This window comes from Micrasema longulum, unplaced genomic scaffold (assembly GCF_059751315.1).
Source record: "Micrasema longulum isolate JH-2025_06_02 unplaced genomic scaffold, ASM5975131v1 h1tg000034l, whole genome shotgun sequence".
Classification (NCBI taxonomy): Eukaryota; Metazoa; Arthropoda; class Insecta; order Trichoptera; family Brachycentridae; genus Micrasema; species Micrasema longulum.
The window spans coordinates 223,097-246,473 of NW_028277241.1; the positions used below are offsets into that span (position 1 = coordinate 223,097).

A 23,377-nucleotide genomic window follows, 5' to 3' on the forward strand; every position below is an offset into this window, starting at 1 on the left:
TTAAAAGATGTATTTTTTAAAGTATGCAAACTTGTAGAAATTTTATTATTTTATTATAATTTGTAGTTAATTTAGTTAAATAATAGCCAAGCGGTCTCGCAAGTGAGATTGTTAATAAGACGCGGAGTAATATTTGAGCGGCCATTTTGATTTTATGCACTAGTTTATTTTTATGAACAAAGCCATCAGATGCGAGCAGGACGCGAGCGCGCATGTGGCGGGAGCTTTACGTTTATGTTTACGACAAAACTTTTTAGTTTTGAAAACATAATGCATATTTCAGTTGAGAAGTTTAGTTAAAGTGTTAAAAAACCAAAATGAAGTGTTTATTTCTCGATTTAATACCATAAAGTGATTCGAATAGTGCGGGAAAGTGATTTTAAGCGAAGGATAAATGTGAGAAATCCCCATGTGTGAGTGAGTTAAATACAATGTGGTCCAGAAACTTTGTACCAGATTATGGGATTATGTTTCGCTACTTCTGCTTCGGACTACTGCTGTTCCTGACGACGGTGAACCCGGCTACAGGTATGTTTCACTATCTGATCAGAACTTATCTCGTGTTTCCTTTTAAAGCGAAAATATTGCTCCAAGCTTTCGGAGCTTCCTCTTGTTTTAAGTTACCAGTAGCAACAAGTTGCGGTCTACGTCTTCGCAGTCGCGGTGATTTCAACGACCGACACACGAAACTTTTAAACTTCCTACAAGACATCTTAGTTACACTTTTCTAGCGAAAAAACTTCATCGCGTAGAAAGCGTGGGAATTGTTTTGTTTCGTTGCGTTTAATTACTAGTTTAGACTCGCGTTAACTAATGTGTCGTAATGATTCCTTATTCAATTGACGGCGCCGTGTAGTTTTTTTAATTAAAATTAATTAGATTGCACACTTGCAAATTTTTGACAAGTCGTTTTACAAATACAATCGCCCACACTCGATCCGCCCCTATCTTAATTCTAAATATTTTAAATAATAGGTGATACCATTGTCAAAATTCAAATGACATTCTAAATTGTCAAATGAATTATTACGTAAGTAGGTACTATGAAAATAAAAACAAAACCCACATTAATTTAACATATGCATAGAAAAAGTTACTGTCAAAAGTTTAACCGCTTTCATCCGTCTTCCCAGTCTTGTTTTAATACACTCAAATATTCCGAAATAACACGATTACTAAAAAGTCACCGGGCTTTATTTTGTTTTCAACGGAGGTAATATGCCAACAGGAAAATATATTAAAATATTGAATACCCAAAAATGGCCGCCGCGACCCGAAGGCTTTAGTAGATTATAGAAAGATAGAGTTTAGATTTACCGGGAAACGGTTGGTAGAATGAACAGCCATTCAACAATGATCATTATGGCAATGTTGATAGGAGGTATTTATTTGCATAACAGACTTGGAATCCATTTAGGTAAGATAAGATCTGATACATCGGACGTCGCCAGGTGTTCCTAATATTGAAAAAGGTAGTAAACGGTTGACGAATCAAACCTAAAATGTCTGCATTCACTTTTAGCGGTAAAGAAATTTAATTATGGTACATTTTCATGTAGCGAAATATAAATATATTATTTATAAACATGTTTATATTAAATGCATGTGTTTTACACTTAAATGTCTTGTGGTGAATGCTCTTTATTTTATTACGACAATTATTACAATGCTTACATTAAATTGAACTTAAATACGCTTAGCAAAGACAAACAAGGACGATAAAATAAAAGTATTTTTTTATTTATTCATTTCAAATTACATTTGTTTACATATTCACTAACATATTATGACTTTTTAGGCTGTGCCCGTGTTAAGCCATAATATGTTAAAGTAAGTTAAAATAATGAATTATAACTTATAAAACAATATAAAATATAATAAAAAAACAATAATTAAATCACCATCATTCCCTTTCCGCATCCAACGGTGCAAGGGCACTGCATTGGTACACCAACCGCAGCAAATCTTGATATTTTTTGTTACATGAAGGTAAGATGATCATTCTTACGCTTCGGGTACCGGTCCAGGGACTATGAAATATTGTGGTGTGAAAACATCCTTTAAATAAATACTTCATATTAACCATGTCGGGAATCGAACCCGAGACCTCTTACATGGTAGGCAAACGCATTGATTATTAATTACGCCAGGAGGCCGACCATTAGGCAGTATCATTAAATACTTTGATAATAATAATTACATATGATACAGTATTAAAAATAACAATTCAATCAAAAATAACGATCCAAATACAATTAATTATATTTATTGCAATAATTTTCATAATATTAATAGAATTTAATTAAACTTGTCAATTATAATATACGTATAAACTTTTTTTAAAAACTTATTTGTGCATATAATTTATTTATGGTTAAGATCTAAACATAGAAAATTGTGATTATCATACCAATGTCGTATGTATTTTTTATTGTTTGTGAACCATATAAATAAAATAACATTAAAAACGTATAAATCAATAAAATATAGTACTAAATCATAATTGTCGTAATAATATTTTTATTTTGAGGGCCATTTTCAACGAGGTGTAACTCACTATTAGAAAATAGGAATCGAGTTGGGGTAGAGTGGGATTCGAACCACAGACCTTTGGTCCGTGAGTCCGAGGCAATAGCCACAGGACCACAACCCGATCTAAATATAAAAATATGTTTTTGCACTCAAATATTTCATAGTCACTGCACTGGTACCTGAAGCGTAAGACTGATCATCGTACCTTCATGATACAAATATGATCAAAGTACACCGCGATTGGTGTACCAATGCAGTGCCCTATGTACCATTAAGTGCGGAAATGGGATAATGATGAATTTAAATATGGTTCGTAAAATATAAATTAAATTTATCAATAATGCACCAAAATAACGGTGGAAACAGTATAAACACAGTATATATTATTTTATTTTTAATAAAGGAGTTGCGTACTGAGCGACGTCTATAAAGAAACTAATTAGTCAAAACGTAAACCTACTCGTTTATGAGTAGTTGAGTCGCCTTCTGTTTGATGTGCGTATGCGGTTTCTGGACTATTCTTAATTCTATGCACTTACCACACCTTTCCTTATAAAAACACTATCAATATCAGAACAATAACGGGAAGACGCACTATTACCTTTTGACAACTCACAGTTCAAATCTGACAGATTTGTTTCTTACCAAAAGATGTGTCCGACTACTGCTTTTGTCATAGTTTCTAGTGTTAAAAGTTTTTTGACTGGACACATGTAGCAATTCTTATTATATTGTGTTTTATTAACCAATGGTCATTTACTGGTGCTTTGACCCTAGTTAGTTCTAGAAGTGTAAGTAGACTCATTTCTGTCCCATCTTCAATGGTTCAAGTAGTATGTATATCTGGAATATTTCAGTTATTTGTACAAATTACTTGAATCTTGTTACACAAATTAAATTATCTGTATATAATAACCCGTTTTGCAATATATGAGTTCTCTAGCTAAATATTTTTTTACTTACTTTTGCACTTATACTCTAATGTTCGCCCATCAAAGGTATGTCAATGGTTATAAGCGTTTACGTGATTTGCGCGCTCTGTAAGACGTATTTCAAAATAAATCGTCTTTTGCTAATGTAACACGATGTTATATCACGGTTTCCTAAGGGACTTTTAGGCACACGAAGAATGAATATTATAATTATCTTTAATATTATCTAAAATACAAACCAATAATGTGCATTTACCGTCAAAATGAAAGTAAAGCATTGTAATTCCGGTTCGTGTAATCTTTGTATGAAATTGTAAGAAGCGATTATAATATTGGGAAAGCAGTTGGAAGTCAAAAGGCCAATATAAAAATACATTATATTTAAGTTTGAGCAATTCGGACCAAAAACAATGGTTATCGTGGTACTTGCGTAGGATTACGAAATTATCGCCAGATGTAATGAATAATTTTGGAAGGAAATCGAGATGCCAGCTGTCTAACTTCAGTGCTTATTTTTATTTATTAATAGACTATTTAACTAAGCCAAAATTAGAGTTCTGCTGATTGGTCAGTTGACGTACCGTAAACCCGAAATATATCACAACTTTTGATCGAGGCTATTGCGTGAATGGGTCTTTCATATCGTGGTTTAATATTCCCAAAGGAGTCAAACAGGGATGTGTAATGTCACCATGGTTGTTCAACATATACATCAATAACTATATGAAAGAACTGAAAGATTTAAGAATGGGAGCAAAAATGAGTGGTATAACTGTTAACTGTCTTTTGTATGCTGATGATGCCGTGCTTCTTGCTAGCAGCAAAGAAGACCCGCAATTCTTGCTAACAAAAGTCTACGATGTATGCAAGAAAAGCGATTTGCTTATGAATGTTGATAAATCGAAAGTGACGGTTTTTGAAAGGGATGAAAATATAACTAAATGTGAGATCAGTGTGAACGGAGATATTCTGAATCAGGTAGAAGAATTTGTGTACCTGAGAAGTATGTTTACTATGGATGGAAAGACCGAGAAAGATATTGAAAGGCGGGTGAGTGCCGGGAACAGGGTGACCGGTGCACTGAAATCTACTTTAGCAAACAAATATTTATCGCAGGAGGCTAAACTAGCAGTTCACAACGGAGTTCTAGTGCCAACTCTAATATACGGGAGCGAAGTATGGAATTGGAAAAATGATGATGAAAGTAGATTGAGTGTTGAATTGTTCCTTTATCCTTCTTCTTTCCTTCCCATCCCCTTTCCTCTCTTCAAAGTATAGTGTTAAATTTTTTTTTCTCGTTAATCTTTGCTTTTAATTTTTGTATAAAATTGCAAGATTCAAATGTCCATGTATTTATAATTTTCTCAAAGTAAACGGTTTGGGTAGGTAGGAAGAAATTCCCCTAAGGCAATATGCCCGCCCTTATATGTATATTTATTGTATATGTTTATGAAGTGTCAAATAAATAAATGCTGTCGAAATGCAATCCCTCAGGCGAATGTGTGGTAAAACGATGTATGATAGGTGCCAAATGTCGAGATCCGTGAAGTGTGTAAGGCCGAGACATGCATTATCGACAGAATCAAGAAAGGGGTGCTGCGTCGGTTTGGACAAGTAGAACGAAAGGACAGCGAAAGAACGGCTAAACGCATCTACGATGCGAAAGTTCATGGATGCAGAAAACGAGGAAGACCGAGAAAGACATGGCACGATCAAGTCCAGCAAATACTTGAAAATGGACATGTCAAAAACAGGAATAATCGACGTGCGTGCATGAGAAGATGTATGAATGTAGAGGAAGCTAAGTCTGTATGCAAAGATAGTGATATGGCGTTTAATCCTCTCTGCCTACCCCTACGGGGAAACGGCGTGATGGTTTGTTTGTTAATCGAGTGATTTTACAGAACATGAAACGTAGTTAAGTTAATTATAAATCAATTAATCGGCTGATTTAAGCTAACTCTGTACGCAGGGCTCTCAAACAGCACTCGGAAAAAAAACAAGATGGTGCTTTTTACGCAAATTACCCGTTTCCTTTGCCAAATCTCCATCGAGGAATAAATCCGAATTTAACTAACTACTGTACTGTCATTATTTCAACTTGTCTCTAATTATAGCTATTGTGAAAGATGTTTAATCGACACACCTGTAATTAATGTTCGGCAAATAAGTATACCCCTTAAATAACAAGTCTTTACTGTATTGCCAGGTTGGGCATATGAAATCGAATCAGCTTTATTTCGAAAATAAAGAGAATGCTATTTAGAGTCAAAAGTGATGGTATAATAATATACAAACATGGAGCTTTAATGTTTACTTATAAAAAAACAATCTGAACCCAAGAGCTTCTTGCCACATTATTATCGCGTGTGTATACAAACGTGTATGTTATAATCAGGAATTGCCACTGTCACGTCACTATGGTTGCATCGTCTGCGCGGCATGTGATGTTAACGACCTTATCTCCCTTAGTCCTAGATTTACCACTTCCTGCATTCTTGAAAGCGTTTTTTAGCGTGCAATATTTAGTTATACGATGTCAAACTTGCTTTGTTTGTTCTAAATATGTGCTTAAAAATAAAATCAATGAATTCCCTAATTAAGCCATAGTAACTCCTGTGAATGTTATTAATACTATAAGCTAAATAAGTTTTCAAAATATTTTACTGTATCGTATTTGCATCTCTTTGATTCTTTTCGACAATTATGTAATTACTCTTCTCGTCACGAGTTGTCGTCGGTGAGCTGTGCTAAAATTAAAAAGTGGAACCTTGTAGGTGTCAAAATAAATTAAACGTAGAAAAAATGGCTTCCCGTAAATCAATAAAATACATAATAATTTGATTGGTTCGTGACATTTCAAAATTGAGTTTTTTCATACATTTTCGAAAATGCATAAGAACACAAATATTTATTTAAAAAAATTAATAAAAAAAGAATAATCTGTCACTCAAAAAAATTCTTCCAAAACCACACAGTTATAATATTCTCCCTCGCCCACACGTCATAAAAAAACGTTTTTTCTTTACCGCGCGTTCAGTGTAAAATTGCATTGCTTTTCACCTTTCGTTTTAGAATATTTTTATTGTTTTATTTTATTATTCAAGCAGGCAACTTCAGCCTGTCTCAATAATTATTATTTTATTGTTATGATGCTATTTTTGGCATCCGTCGCCTGTCAATCAAAACAGAATCGCCCGTCTGATGACGTAAGACATAACGCCGTCTACCAGGACTGCAGAAAATACCGGGAGGTGCACGCTACGAGTAATTGTACCTACAGCCTCACAGTACCTAGCTCCATACATCGCACAGATTTGTATACGTATCTACACGCACACAGACAGATCGTACGGCTACCTTCAGTTCTCACGCCCGCGCGCGCCACTTTCGTACTTGGATGCACTGCTTGCGTGTGTGTGTCGATCAATGACGCTACGTACACGCTTTATGTCTGTGTTAGGCAGATATGGGAGGGGGGAGGGGATGCATTACACTAAGGATGTCCAAAATATTATTTTCACTTAAAAAACGACACAAATTTCATTAAAAAACATACAAATTTTAATGTTTTATTTTTATTTAACTTTTTGTACATAATGTTTTTTGTACATTGGCGGGCTTATTGCCAAATGGCGATTTCTTCCAACCAACTAATAAAATAACAGTTTTATTTTTATGATTCAAGTTACAAAACATATTCAATATAAAATAAAGATTAAAAAGCTAAAGATAAAAATAGAAATAAACGTATTTGTTTATAAATTACCTTAAATCAATACTATGACTCAATGGGAAAAAGGAAAATAAGAGGAAAGGAGGAGAGATTAAGGAAGAGAAAAGATATGTTTTTTCCGACGTGATTTAAACAGAGATACTGTAGTAACATCTTGATGGTGGATGGGAGATGATTCCACAGTCGAGCCGCATGGACACTGTGAGTTAGAGAAGAAAGAGGAATTGTGGATGGGTATTGAGAGAGTGCTTTGAGAATTAGAATGAAGAGGATGAACTGATAAGCGTTGAAATTTTTCACGCAGGTATATAGGAGCGTTAGGGCTACGAATTACATTGAACAGAAGTGAGAGGGGGTGATAGTCTCCTCGCTGTCTAATTTTGAGACATTTTAGTTGTCTACGATAATCGGAAATGTGGTCATATTTCCTAAGACCAAAAATGTACCTTATGCATGTATTCTGAAGTCGTTCAAGTTTATCGTGCTCACAGCTTAAATCAGTCATGGAAACATCAGCGTAATCTAGAATGGGTAAGAATTTTTTCAACCTTCTAAGTGAGTGTCGACTGAAAAATATTTTGGGCTTATTACCAGATAGATGACCAGATTTCAAGGTTTCCTCTTCGCCTCATAATTTGCACTGTTATTATATAACTTCCAGTTATTTACGTCGTGTAGTCAAAATCATACGAAACTCGTTTTAGTTTCAACTAAAATTTCACATGGGTCTAACTAACATTTTAACACATTACTACAAAAAAGGCGAACACTTCAGAGAAAAACATATGGTCGTCTAGGCGTTAACAGAGCTGATGATCTGTCATTCCTGGTTTTAACTGGCCACTTTACGAGCTATTTAACATTCACCATTATGCCCATGTTTGAAAATGAATATTTCTTCCATTTTTCCATCTACAATGAAAGCACCCACCCCTTTCCCAAAACTGTTAATAAAGACTTGTGTATTTCTGCAGTTTCGCATATTCACTATATTTTTTTGGATTTTTATTAATGATCCGGTCTTTCGACCAAGAAAACAATATAATTATGAAACGTATCACGTAAATTCCATATTAAATGTATGAATAAAATCAAATTGTGCAGGTGAAAAAGCCGATAAACGAAGAAGACGAATAAAATCAAAAGAACTTTCCACGTTTGAAATTTCTCCGTGTGGCACTCCTGTCCCCGGTGTCCGGGCGGCACGGTCGGTGGGTGGCGGGATGGGGAGGTGCCTCCCAGTACTAGGCGCCCTCGCACCGCCCGCCACCTTCTCGGCGAGCTGTGCTCCTGGTATCTCGCCGGGCTCCGAGCGCTGACGTAACGGAAAGGGAGGGAAGCTTGTCGCCATCTTGTTTTGTGACAGCTACGAAAACATAGTATAAATAGGTACTTCTTAGTCTGAACCTCGTGGTGCGTAGGGCACTGCATTTAAACGCCAATTTTGAGTTAGCGATTACATTTGTTAGGAATTCTCACGACACTGAAAAAAGACCCTCTTGGCAAACACATTTGCTTATAATGTATACAAGTACCATTGAAATAAAATACAACTAAAGAAAATTAAAGCTAGGACAAAAAAATACATGTTTCATGTTTATAATTTAATTTCGCACCATAGAAATGTTTTCCCTTTAACTACAGTAATGTTCAGGGCCAAGGTCTTCAAGGACTGAATTACTATTTATATTTTGCCTGCTTCGGGGTGTAGCAATATTTAAAAAATATGCATTATAAGCGCTAAGATTTTTTTAATGTTTTTTAATTTTTTAATTACTTTCGTGTGACGTCAAAAGTTCTCTTTAGTGAGTTTCTGGCGAATGGGTTTCCCGTAAACCGAAAATATATCACAACACTATCATTATTTGATTTTGAAGAACTAATAAATGACATTCAAAGTAATTCGTTTTTTTTTCATACATTTTTAAGAAATCTCACCTTACAGTTTCATGCTCTAATTTTTACCGCTCGTAAGAAACCATTTTTTATACCCAATGTTAACCACTAAACTCCCTCGTTATAAGCTTGTAGCGATATTATATCCTTGTATAGCGTGTTACAAATGACAATATTGTCCAAGTGTAGATAATACTGCACTATTCAACAACCAGAATAAATTATTACCTCCTAAATGTCGTGCACACATCTCATGAGAACTAAAGGCCGTTACCAAACGAGAACTAAGTTGTATTGTATAGAAAAGCGTTCGTTGTTTTTGTTCTCCGATTATTCACTATACCTTTCTCCGCTTTCAAAACCGTCACATTGTAAATATCGGTTCTAAACTGATTCAAATATGTTACTCTTTAGTCGAAAGAATTCGGTTGACAGCCTCTTCGCACGTCGCGCGTCATTTCTGCAATATTGGAAAGAAAATTTCCATTAGGTACCGTTACCGCCAGGTTATATCCAAATAAGTAAAAAGAATACTCTAAAAGGCAAACAGTATCAGTCAAATCCTCTCTAACAGTAAGTTTTAGTCTCTTGTAAGTTCCTCTGTTTTTTCAGTATGCGATTTCGCAAAAATCCTACTTTAGTTAGCACAGTTAAAAATTAATAAAAATATTTAATACCTGCGCAATTCGGTACTTAGAAAATCAAAAAAGAAAAACTTCTATGCAATATTCTATCAATTTTAAAGGCGACGGAATTCCACCCAACAAAAAAAAATTGGTTGTTCAAAAAATTTCAAATTCAAAATAAGTTTAAAAAATTCTTTCCAAATTTCCTAGAAAAACGAACAATCGGATTGATATGCTTTTTCAGTTTTAAATTCCTCTCGCAAGAATGCGGAAAATGTTAGTATTAGGAGTACATGATCGTTCATGGGTGTCGTCCATTGTTAGTGTGGATCCGAATGCTCGCGGTAAATCAGAACAAATTACCCGCCACACGAAGACCGCCTACAAAATATAAATATATCTCGGATTTACCACTATTCTGTTATGCTCTCCCGGTAGCAGTCATGGTGGGAATACGTGCAATGGGCGTGTCGTAAGTTTTATGGCGATAAAACATTTCAAATGGCTTTATTTTCCCGAGGCGGGGAGAAACGATTTTTAAACAATCACTACCGGTCATGTCGGAACCTTTAGGAACCCTAGTATTGCATGGTTGACCAACGGGCTAAGAACTCTGTCACAAAGCGAGCATTTTAAACTAGGTCGTTATTTTTTAAATAATATCATCGCAAGAATTTGGAAGATTTTCAAACTATTAGATATTTTTGCACTATACGGCGGAAAAAAACTGGCGTAAATGCCTAATTGCCTTATATCCTTTATTGTCCCTGTTTGTCTTTGCTACATAGTTTTCTGTTCTCTTTATCAGTCTTGTAAATATGATATGTTGCTTTGTATAACTGTAATAATCGGCTTAGGCCGTATATGTAATAAATATTCCAATTTGACAAGACACAATATTGTCCGCGGCTTTGACGAAATTCTGTGGGTGATGGAGAAATTCCGAATACATTTGGAAACAGGATAAAAAAAACTGGATTAAGCGCACCCATTGGTACTTGTCAGACAACAATCATGTTTACCAAATACAAATATTGAAACTGGATAATATTTTATCAATTACACGTTTAAATAATATTGTGTCTACCTCTTAGAGTAATAACCTAATGGAAGAACAACCATTCTATGAGTATTGACCACGAAGTTAGCTACAGATTACAGTAATACAACGGGCCGTAAGTACTTGGGTTGAGAATTTCAAGGGTAAACCGAAACCATCCATTATGCGTTTGTTGTTAAACTGAAACCGAACCAACACTTTGGAACGCCTTTGTTCCATGCAATAAAGCTTAAGGGCTTTTCTAGAGAATTATTACTCTGGCTACATAGTGTTTTCACCATAATAATAATGTTTTGTTTCCATATTAAATAATAAAATCTGCAAGTAATTACTAATGATTACTTTAATGTATACGCGTACATCTAAAACAAAAGAAATATAAAGCGGATGGATTGACGATTGCTAAGCAAGTTTCACACGCCGATGTTCAAACCTGCCCCGTGTTATTGTTTGAATGTGTATTTTATTCAATGTAAAACGCGTCTAAAATATGTTCATTTTCATTGAACTCTGGTAATGAGTTATTCATCTGTTATATCAAATGATGTGAATGTTTAATTATTGTAATAACATCGAGATAACTAGTCGAATGCGTGGGAAATCGATATACATACGAAAGGTCACGAATGCTGAATTATTAAATTTGAGATAGGTATGTTAAAAAAGAAAGCGCCACTAAAATAGTCTGGTGAAGGGTGGTTAACAAATCTCATATCCGTGGCGGAGTGAATGGTAACGTTGGCGAGGTCGGCCGAAAAAGACGTAGCATGATGGCGAATGAAACCCTCAAATCTAGTTATGCCAAGAACTTGTAAAAGAGACCTGAAATCAGTGCGTCATAAACAGGTTTTAAGTGCTTGAAGTAGTTAAATCGGGATGTTTGGTTCATCTGACGGCATTTCGAAATGAATTTGCCGATTAAATAATATTAAATATTTGCCGGTTTTCTGTGGTTGTCTTCGAAAAGCAAATGCGGAGAAATAGCTAAAAATGGCCACAGCCGGGGATCCCACCCAGCGAAAATATGAATATTTGTATTAAAATTTAAATGTTCGTTGGTAACGTGTAATTAAATATGTTTCGAAAAATGAATCAAACAAATATACACAATTTTTGTAGAGAAAATTCGATTTTTCTTTATTGGCAATTGGAAAATCGCGACCAGATTCTCGGACAATAGTTAAAACGAACAATGTAAAAAATAAAGCCACTCCCATCCAAAAGAGCTCATAAAAAATTATCGTCTAATTTCATAATTTTCCATTCTAATTTGTCATCTTCTATTGATCCACCGTTTCTTTTGTATTTTTTAAAAGTGTATTGTTGTTTTTCGTTACTCGTGGAGAGTTCTCAGTAACTCCTTCAACGGAGATATCTAAGCTTGCTTCTAATATCCTCACTAAATGTGAAGAAGAACTCCCTGAAGTTCTGACATCCATGGAAAATGTATTAAATAATAAATTTAATTAGAAAATTAACAAGAGCAAAACCAAAGAAATGACTGGCCCGTTATGAGCATCGAATGAATATAAAAATGTAAGGAGCAACTCTGAAAATCACAAAAGAGTTTGTGCACCTTGGAAGCAGGATCACCTGGAATAAGAGAACAAAAAGAGAAGTCGACTGCCGCATACACAAGCAAGGCTTGCGTTAGACAAAATATCGAAGATTTTTGAGTCGAATAATATAAATGGAAAACTCCGCAAGCAACTTGTCTTGTATGGAGCATATTGATGTACGGTTGTGAGACATGGTGCCCTACCGAAAGAGATTAAAAAGACTAGAGGCCTTCGAAATGTGATGCCACAGAAAAATATTAGGCATTTCCTGGAGAGACCACATCACTAATGACGAGGTTCTCGTGGAATCTAAGAAGGGAGGCACCTAATCAGAGAGGCGAGCCCAATGGATCGGCCACATTATACGCTACGAGGGTCCCCTGCATGACATCATTGAGAGAATGGTAGAGGGGACAAATTACAGAGGACGGAGAATATTTGGAGCAAGTGTGCGAAGATTTAAACTGCGCCTCATATGTCGAGCTGAAAAGGGGAGCAGAGAATAGAGACCAATGGAGGACGAGATGCAGGACTTTGCTGCAAACCAATCCGCAGGATTGAGACTGCGGAGAAGACCCTCACATGTTCCTTACTAATTGTTTTAAATGAAGCATCAATTTTCACGAAAAAACAGCGAGAATTTATACAAGTCCGTAATAAGGAAATTGTCGATGCTTTAAGAAAATTTCTAAATAATTATTATTCGTATATAATATTTTAATGTCTCGCTTGTGTAAACTCGCTTCGATCCAAGTTTGAAAATACTTTCATTTCACTTATGTTTTAATTGTTATTTTTGATGTATTGCGAAATTATAGTATTCAAAATGCCCGTCAGACCAACTGCGCACAGCGCGCAGCGGCTCAAACGATTATCCATAATCACTTATTCAATAAAAGACTTTCGTTGCGTAATGTAATTTGAATCTTGACATGTGCGAAATCTTCAGACCGCTGCTCGATGGGCCAATATTTTAATATATCTTTTATATATTTATTTATTTAAAGTGTACATATTTGGTGACTGAATGGTTCTTTACAGTTTGCCAGAATTCAATCTGACTTCAAAATTTACTTTTTTCTCTCTAAAATATAACAACAGAGAAGAAGAACATTTTAGAGAACGTAATATAGAAGTCTAGGCATCTACATGGCTCACGACCTGTCATTGGCTGGTCTAAGTGGCCGCTTTACACACTTTGTAACATTCGCCATTCTGCTCATATTTGAACATCTAATTCCTTCAATTCTTTCATCTGTTGATGTTTGTGAAGTTAAAGAGCTGAAGCCTTAATTTATGCGGGTGAGATTTATCGAATTGAATTATTTCACCTTTATACTAGGCAACGCCTGAAATTATTTTTTTTTAAATTTCTTTACTTCTTCATGGACCAGGTGGATTTATCAACAATATTTTGAGTTTGTCCAAATTTTTGAAAACAAGAACTGTATTCAACTCTCTGGGAGGCTGTTTACATTAACATATTATTACAACAGAGATGAAGATCATTTTAGAGAAGGTAATATAGAAGTCTAGGCATCTACAGGGCTTACGACCTGTCATTATTTATTGTCATAATTCTCTTTCCGCACCTAATGGTGCATAGGGCACTGCATCGGTACACCAAACGTCACGTATCACGATCATTTTTGTTACCCGACGGTAAGATGATCAGACTTACGCTTCAGGTACCAGTCCAGGGAGGTACTAGACCCGTCGGTACAAACCGACGACTCGCTTCGTAATCGCTCGGGAAAATTTATCCTCAACTATGACGTCATAATGAAGGTATGTAACTTTAATGCGTAGATATTTGTACCATGACGTACGCTTCCTCTTGTAAGATACCGATGTACCTACCCAAATCTTGAAGGTGGGGGTCGGTAGTGAATCCTTATAATCGCTCGAGATAATTTAACTTCAATTAAACCGAAATGACGAAGGTATGACGTCCTCAGCTTCCCATCATAATCGCGGCCCAGTAGCTCAATCACAAATAACTGACGACGTGCTTAAAAACATGCTAAGCATTTGAGCGATCACAATAAACAATAATAAAAATGCCTAAGTTATCGCAGTCATAAGTCAACGCTCGTGTCGATTTGTTTTTTTATTTCCTCGTAAATAAATACAGTTAATTGGCGAAAAATTGACGTTTACTATAAAAATTAATACAATATATTGCATTTGCAAAATAGTAAGGTGTATCTAATACAAAAAAGTGAAAATTAAATTACAATTACTATGGCGACAGCTTTTCTTGATATTTGGCTGGCCAACCGCAGGCTAAATGCAATAAATAGCGTGATAAATAATTGAAAATAGCAGTTTTGGAATATTTTCCATGTTTACACCGGTGAAATTCAAATATGTGATTGCGCAGCAGGATTATACGCCGCGAACGTAAATACTTTGACATTTAATATTAGGTGTTCACGGATGTTCCATTGTGATCGCGAATGCGATAAACGACACATAGCTTATTAGCACATCGATAGTTTTTTGTGATTGAGCTACTGGAGCAGATTTATGACGAACATAGAAATTCCACTGTACAGTAAAAAAGTAAGTCTCGGCATTAGCAAGAGATTCAGATCATGGGCAAACATTTTAATGTGGTAAATGCTACAATATATAAAGTGAACTGATGAAAAGCTGTATGCTTTCCAAATTATCTCATTTTAAATACGTCTCTGTTGAAATAGCAATCATAATTTTTTATTTGATTAATTATTGGTTTTGTCGACACTTTTTTGATTACACGAAAATCGTCGAAAGCGATACTTTTGTTCGATGGCAAAAAAAGCGTAGTCTTCTCTGACGTTTTGTTTTTTTTAGCCGCCCGTCTGTGTCTGTACGACAGAAAAACCGGTTTTTCATAAATTATGACTTAAGAACATTTATATCAGATTATCAAATGTGCCTTCTATGTTAATTTTTATATTGAGATTTTTAATTGCGCCTGATTCACTAACTTCTGCTCGGTATCTTTTGATTTAGTCTTCAATTTATTGCCATATTAAATTTCAGCAGAAACCCTTTCAATGTCGTTAGTCTGATTTGAAAGATTTTTTGAGAGACTTGTATGTATACGTTTCAAAAATATATTTTTGCGTGTTCTATGTCATGACAACACTTCGAAATATAAGAACATGACATGGCCGATACGCATTGCAAACAAGCTTAATTTAATTAAATTTGGATATTTTTTCAAAGCGCCATTGTTGTGAAAATCACATCAAAAGCGCCGTACAAAAAACACCCAAATACTTCTTGGAGCTACAGAGCGCATACGCGGTTGGGGTAGTTTCCCGTTTCCAATAATGCTAGATTACAACACGCCTTGCAGCTACAGAGCTCGCGGACGGTTAGAAATGTTGCCCACATTTACATTTTACAAAAAAGGTTCGTGTTTTAATAAGAATCTAGATTACAACATTTTCTGCTGATGAAATACAGAACACGCGAGCAATTGAAAATCTGGACCGTATTAACAAAATAATTTTATAGCAAATTTTATGTTCTTCACATAAAAGCTAATATCACCGATCATCTTGTTGCAAAGCGCGTGGACGAATGAAATAACCTTAAATACTAAGACGAAATAATCGAGTACTTTCCCGCCTTTAAAGTGGAGCCGGCGTAGGGGGTATTTCTGCCCTTCCCGCCAATAAGCTCCAGTCAGGCAATTCATGTGTTGACTTCATATTTAAGGTGTCACTGGTGATATTCCAAACGCTCTCGCGGCCGTAGAAAACACTTTTATCCCGCGTATTTACATACAAAAATAGTGTTTTCTACGGCCGCGAGAGCGGATCAGAATAGCACCGCAGGTAATTCATCATCATCATCGTTCCCTTTCCGCATCTAATGGTGCATAGGGCACTGCATTGGCACACGAATCTTGATCATTTTTGTTACATGAAGATGCGATGATCAGTATTACGCTTCAGGTACCAGTCCAGGGACTGTGAAATACCCTTTTAATAACAATATTTCACATAAACCATGTCGGGAATCGAACCCGAGACCTCTTGCATGGCAGGCTAACGCGCTGACCATTACACCACGAGGAAGTTCACTTCACCTGCAATCGGCTTATACGGCGGCCTCCGTGGTGTAGTGGTCAAGACGCTTGACTCACGCACGGAAGGTTCCGGGTTCGATTCCCGGTGAGAACACAAAAATTAAAATGTGATTTTTCTCAAGCCTGGGTGCTCTGTGATGTAATTCATCACTGTAATTAGGCCTCCTGGCCTGTTGTGGTGAAAAAAAAAAGTAAAAAATACATGCGTTGATACTATTATTAGCAAAATGACAAATGACCGCTGTAGGTGGTCCAGCGTCCGGCATCCTCTGCCTAGTTATTCCATCTGAGAAAAAGATACATATAATAAACATTTCTTTTTACATGTTTTTGTGATATCTATCTATAAGTTGTACGTAGCATTGAACGGGTTTTTTCAGGTCAAACACGAGAATCCATTTCCTTTTCTGACGTATTTAATGTTATTATTTCATTAGAATGAGTGAATTTGTAAACTTAATAAAAATTGATTTTGATACCCGTGATTATTATTAAAATACGTAAATACAACGACTGTTTGGCGAAATGTCAGCTTTGTACTGAAATGTTCCCAGTCAGTTGGTTAGGCGTTAACGCTAAATCAATTAAATCCGTAACCTCTCCGCTTAGCATGCGATCCTGGTAAATGTAATGATTTTATTAATCAACAAGTTAATTAAATTTCATAAGAAATTAAGTTTTTACGATGATAAAATAATGACCTTCAATTCCATTTTATATCGAGCGCTTGTTAGAATTTGATATCTTGATTCTTTTATTTCAAGCTTTAAACATACAAATATTTCAATTTATCATTGTTGCGGCTACCTTATTTTTTCTATTAAAAAAATATAATAATCTTTTGTTAATAAAAGTCGCTTTGACACAAATTATACTCTTGGCATATCCAACGAAATAAATTGTGGTTCCGTATTAGTATGATTAACTCACGGTCAGAGTTTTATGATTCAAACCCCACCCTACAACTGGATTCCTATATTTTCTACATTTATTTACTAACTGAAAATGGGCCCGAACACAAATAATTTTACCATCAGTATAATAAATATTACAATAGTAAATAAAAAAGTTTCATTTAAGAAGAGTAATTGAATTAATGAACTTAGAATTTTAAAAATGTAACAAATTTTATTTTACATAAAGCGGATATTTTTATGTCATGTAAAATAATATATAATGAGCAAAGTAGCGTTTAAATTTGACTACCCCGGCAACACTAACAAAATGTCCATTTTGTTTTCTTTGACAATCTGACAGATGGAAAAATAATTCAATTTTTAAGTTTGCTACTTTTTTGCTACTTTGCTACATTTGCTACTTACACATAAAATGTGATCCCATCCTGTTTCTTTTTGATCCCAGCAGTATTTCTACATTTTAAAACGACACAACACGGCATAGTTGAATTCAAATCGGGAGTTCCGTACCTTGCGACGTCTACAAAGAAACTAATGGTTCAAAACGTACAACTACTCCTTCGAGAGTAGTTTAGTCGCCTTCTGTTTGATGAGCGTATGCGGTTTATGGACTTAATTATATGACATTTGCCTTAAATAATTAAAACATTAATTCGAATTGATCAAATAAGAAAAATAACTGACGCGTTCGAAAAAGGGTTTATTAATTTTACGGAGACGTTTCGGAAGCGCCGGCGCCATGATCTGATAAAGTCACGCACAGGAGCCGAGAACAGGATGTACTGTCGCCTGTCGCCATTGAATCCTGCTTTAATTGCAGCCGAATTAAATAATTCACTTACTAAATGGTCGGATTTATTTACGACCGACTTATTTAGCATTGACACATTTCTACTCGCATAATTTCTTACAAGAAGAGGTTCCAGGCAATCGTACTTACCTGGTTTAAACAAAATAAAGCCTAATGGACGTTTTTCAGAGACCACTAAATGGCATCTTGTTATCAGATATATTATGCATTATTTTAATGCATATTTGCTTAACCTTTCCTTACTGTCCTAAAAACACCCTCGAGTGACGGTGCCAGCCCTAAAACGATTAAAAATTTAAATATATCATAATTAAAGGAAAAAATTGTTCGGTGGAATAAATTTTTGACACTTTTAATGCGTAGATAAACGTATCGAGGGGTTCAAGACCCGTCGGTATAAACTGACTTACTTACATCAAATCTTGATTGCGGGGGATCTCTAGTATATCTTTGCAGTCGGTCGGGAGAATTTCGTCTTCAACTATGACGTTATACTGAAGCCATATCATTTTAAAGCATAGATATGTGTACCGTTTTGTAAGCTTCGCCTTGTTTCATAACGATGTACCTACTCAAAACTTGAAGGTGGGGGGTCGGTAGTATATCTTTGTAATCGCTAGTGAAAATAATCGAGGCTTAACTAAGTGAACGGGTGTACCGAAGAGCCGGTCGCAGTCCTAATCTGGTGAGACCGATGTATTGGACTCAATTACTGCTGATTTATAACCAATTATATTTAATAAGTAGATGCTCACATAAATAATGAACGACTAACTGAAATTGAACATGTTAAATACTTAGGACTAACAATAGACAGACAATTGACATGGATAATTCATATCAACAATTTAATTAGCAAAGTGGCGACTTTATCGAGTCTATTTTTTAAAATCAAAAACTTTGTTCCAATAAAGGAAAAAAAAAATGTATGAAGCCTATGTAAAAACTAAAATATGTTATATGCAACTACTATGGGGAACAGGATATCAAAATGACATAAACAGACTACAAAGACAGCAAAATAAAATATTAAAGTTAGTATATGACCTTCCCTATCTAACAGCAACTAAAGAACTTTTTGAACAAACAAAACAATTAAATGTAACTGAATTCTTTAAACTAGAATCTTTAAAATTTATTCATAAATTAGCCACTGATGTAATTGTAGACGAAGAATTAAAACTTGAAAAAAACTGTAGTAAACATGAACACAATACGAGAATATCAGAAAAATATCATATACAATCTTTTAAAACGAGAAAAAGACAATCGAGACTTATAAACCATGGGCTGAAATTATACAATAAACTACCAGACAAAACTAAACAAAAGACAACCTGTACAAAAGATGTTAAAAATATTATTATTAACAGTAGAATGTGAATTTTAAAAGTGAAAACATTTTGTTAAATGTATGTAACCCGTAAGGATTTATCAATAAAATTTAAATAAAAAAATTAAAAATAAAAAAATAAAAATACACTAATTAAATTAAAACGTAATCAACCCGTAATGGCCGCCCACGCCTATCGACGGCAGGCCCTTCGTCACAATAACAGTATGTGATATATGTCGCTATGACGCAACTATAGCGCCTAGTTGGTCTAGCTACTGGCTGAAGCTGTACCGCAGCTCGATTGCGGCCGCCTCGTATCAAAGTGATATCACATTATCACAATTATTGTAGCTAAATTCTCACGAGAAAAGATCTAATTACCCACACCCGGATGTGTGTTTGCGTTGTATTGCTCCCAGGCCCGCATCCAGATTTTACCATTTTACTCTAGTTTAATGAGAACATTAACTGACACCCGAAACTGTATTTTTAAAATCATTTCTTGGACTTAACAATAGAAAAACTTAATTGTATCGCAAAACTCCCTTCACGGAAAAAACCCAATGATAAAGTTGAACGGTTTTAAATCTGCGATAGAAATTATTTTACAAAAGCATTATGCAGATTGGATTGGTAGACATGGAAAACTCGGTAAGTAGTTATATACAAATATTTAACAACGTTTAGTTATGAATTTTACATTAGAGCAGAAAGTAGATTAAAAACCTTATTTATTAAAACCTTATTTGTGGGACTAAGGGTTTATATCTATCTATATGCATAAGAGGCAATGTTCGTATGTGTCCTCAATAGATTAAATAACTTCTTCACCGATTTACGTGCGGTTTTTTCCAAAATGTTGAGCTTTGCGCTGGGTATGTTTATAGCTTTTAAAATCTTAAATTAAATTGTAGAAAAAAATATGGAAGATAAATGTTTTATTCATCGACCTACCCGGGTTGCATTCGACTAGAATGCATGAACCAAAAATTGGGAGAATGTCTTATTTTCTTGTATATTTTTTTATTTGATTTTAATGTTTAGAAACAACATTCGTTTTTTATGGATCCCAATCAGATTATTTTTTAAATTCATTATTATTTCTTCCCATTTATTTATTTTTACTTGATTTTTAATAATATTAACTGATATTTAATACATTTGTGAAAATAAGTCTTGCAACGTGTCTCACAGATGACCTTTTAAGCTTATCCAGCTTTTCAACGACGTCCGTTACCCCCGACCTTCTACGTATCTCGGTGTTTCTTATCCGGTCTGAGAGTTTTATATGCAGCGTGGCTCTTTCACGTTTTCTCTGTGCTATTTACTATCTAAGAGAGGAAGTCAATGAATAAAAGTATCTCGGCCGCAACATTTTACTCTCCAGAGATACCCAAACCGCTGAGCATCAGAGGAGACCGGTCTTGGGTGGGCAGCTGACGCGTGCGTTGATGTTTTCGATTTTTTAATATTTTTATGGGAGATGCATTATTTTTGACCTTTTGATTTTTCTGCAGTTAAATACTTTAAATTTTTAGCTAAGTTTTTGGGATCAGGAAGGATATTCTAGAGTGTGCCAATCAAGAACTTCTCAGCATTTGCTCATGTGGAGAGGAAACCACTTCAAACTCTTCAGGAGAAGCCGGCCTGTTGGCAGTAGTCAGCAGTCAACAGGCCTTCCGTTCCACTAGAAGACTGTTCGGCATTTTGTTCCCTCCTTTGGTTTATTTTACCAATTGTCTGCACAATTTTGACCGTGTATGATACTACCTCTCGTGTGAGTTCTTTATTACCTATCGCCGATGGGATGTCGCGTAGATCTTCACCCAGGCTTCTGCATCGCGCCTCCAGCTGTTGTCTCTGAAAGCTGGAAAAGGGGCAATGCATCATTGGGTGAGGGACATATTGAGGAGTTTCACCGTCGCATGGGCAGGTGTCGATCTCGGAGAGTCTCATTCAAATAACGATCGTTCCAGAGTCGAAGGGCCCTTCTTCTTATTTTCCTTTTGGCAGAGATGTTTTCGGTTAGGGAAGCAGTCATTTGGTACTAAGAACATACATAGGTAAAGTTTGTGCCTAGTACTATTACAGAAATTCAAATTAAGTGATTTAAAATAAACCATCTATCTAGCAAGTTGGTGCCATAATTTCAGCAGATTGAAGTGCTAAAAACCGTCACAATACATAGAAAATAAACCTGGATGTGTTTGTTAGAATTGGTTCCACAAATATTAGATGGTCTTGTGGTGTAATGGTCAGCGGATTTGCCTATCATGCGAGAGGTCTCGGGGTCGATTCCCGACATGTTTGATATGAAATATTTATTTGGAAGGTGTTTTTTACACTAGAATATTTCACAGTCCTTTTACTGGTACCTGAAGCGTAAGACTTATCATCTTACCTTCATTTAACAAAAAAATATCAAGATACGCTGCAATTGGTGTACCAATGCAGTGTCCTATGCATCATTAGGTGCGGAAAGGTGACGGAACGATGATGATGATATTAATGAACTCTATCTGCGCATGCGCGGACTTGTAAAATTCTGTACTGAGGACCGCCTTAAAGGAACTAAAGCGTTTACGCAGTTCCATAATCCAGAATCAGACAAAGCGCAGTGTATTTTATGCCAGTTCGCGCATAACTGCGCAGTCGAAAGGTTGTGTGTGGGGTGTGGGGAAATTATTAATGAATGAACATCGACCCATCTTATCTGATTAAAATAACAAAATATTTCATGTTATTTTCAAGATAAGTTAATTTTATTAAATAAAAAGAAAATGCATTCTACTTGTTTCATCCAATATATAGACAATATAGCAAATTTGAAAAAGTTTCTCGACAGCAACATTCCCCGAAGTCTCAAACGCAGAATGCATGACTAATGCGTGCCGGGCTCAGTAGCTCAATCACTATCGACGTACTAAAAACATGCTAAGCATTTGAGCGATCACAATGAACACGCTTAAGTTATCGCAGTCATGAGTCAACGCGTGTGTTATCTCTAAGTCAACGATCGTGTATAATACAATATATTGCATTTACAAAATAGTAAGGAGTATCTAATACTAAAAAAGTGAAAATTTAATTACTACGGTGACTGCTTTTCTTAACTTTGGCTTGCCGACCGCCGGCTAAATGCAATGAATGGCATGATACACAATAAATAAAAATAGCAGTTCTGGAATATGTTCCATATTTACACCGGTGAAATTCAAATATGTGATTGCGCAGCAGGATTATACGTTAAGATTTTGACATTTAATATTATGCGTTTACGGGTGTTGCATTGTGATCGCGAATACGATAAACAACCATGGTGAGAAATTGTCGTCAGGGCGGTTATTAGCACGTCGATAGTTATTTGTGATTGAGCTAATGGGGCAGAAACTTGCACTCAGCAAATCGACTATTAGGAACTTAATACAGCTCTGTAAGTTGCGGAGTACAGATTCCGATTAGTCCCATTATCCGACGCACTACAATCGTTCCCGCAGGAATTACAGCATTTTACAGGCCGTAATCTCTGGAAGTTTTATTTTAGTCTTGTTATCTGTGCCGGTCGCGAGAACTCACGCCAATCCAGCAATAAACTGCACATGAAAGTTGATATTCCATAATTATGTATTTATATTACAAATATTTTATATAAAAAGATTGCAAAAATGTGTTAAACCACATCAACCTCAAACTGAGAAAATTTATGTTCTTAAAGAATATTATAACTGTCCATTATTTACTATAGGAGCAAAAATTCATTAGCATTTTCTTGTTTACCAACGAAAAGGCCATGCCTTTGTGGGATTTTTTTGTTTACTATTTTTCTGTTAAAATGTATTTCATTGATATGTAATTATGCTTTATTTTTTTTATACTCTGATTTTT

At 35.3% G+C, this 23,377-nt stretch overlaps 1 protein-coding gene across 5 annotated transcripts in view; it reads left to right on the plus strand.

Annotated features, from left to right (window-relative positions):
* The first annotated feature begins 187 nt into the window (after nt 1-187).
* Nucleotides 188-23,377, plus strand: part of N (neurogenic locus Notch protein) — a 246,185-nt gene continuing 222,995 nt past the window's right edge. For all 5 annotated transcript variants that reach the window (XM_088224883.1, XM_088224910.1, XM_088224901.1 and 2 more), the window contains exon 1: nt 188-528. In XM_088224883.1, coding sequence (XP_088081009.1) covers nt 432-528 — 97 coding nt within the window. In that variant the 5' untranslated portion in view covers nt 188-431. The remainder of the gene's footprint in view (nt 529-23,377) is intronic.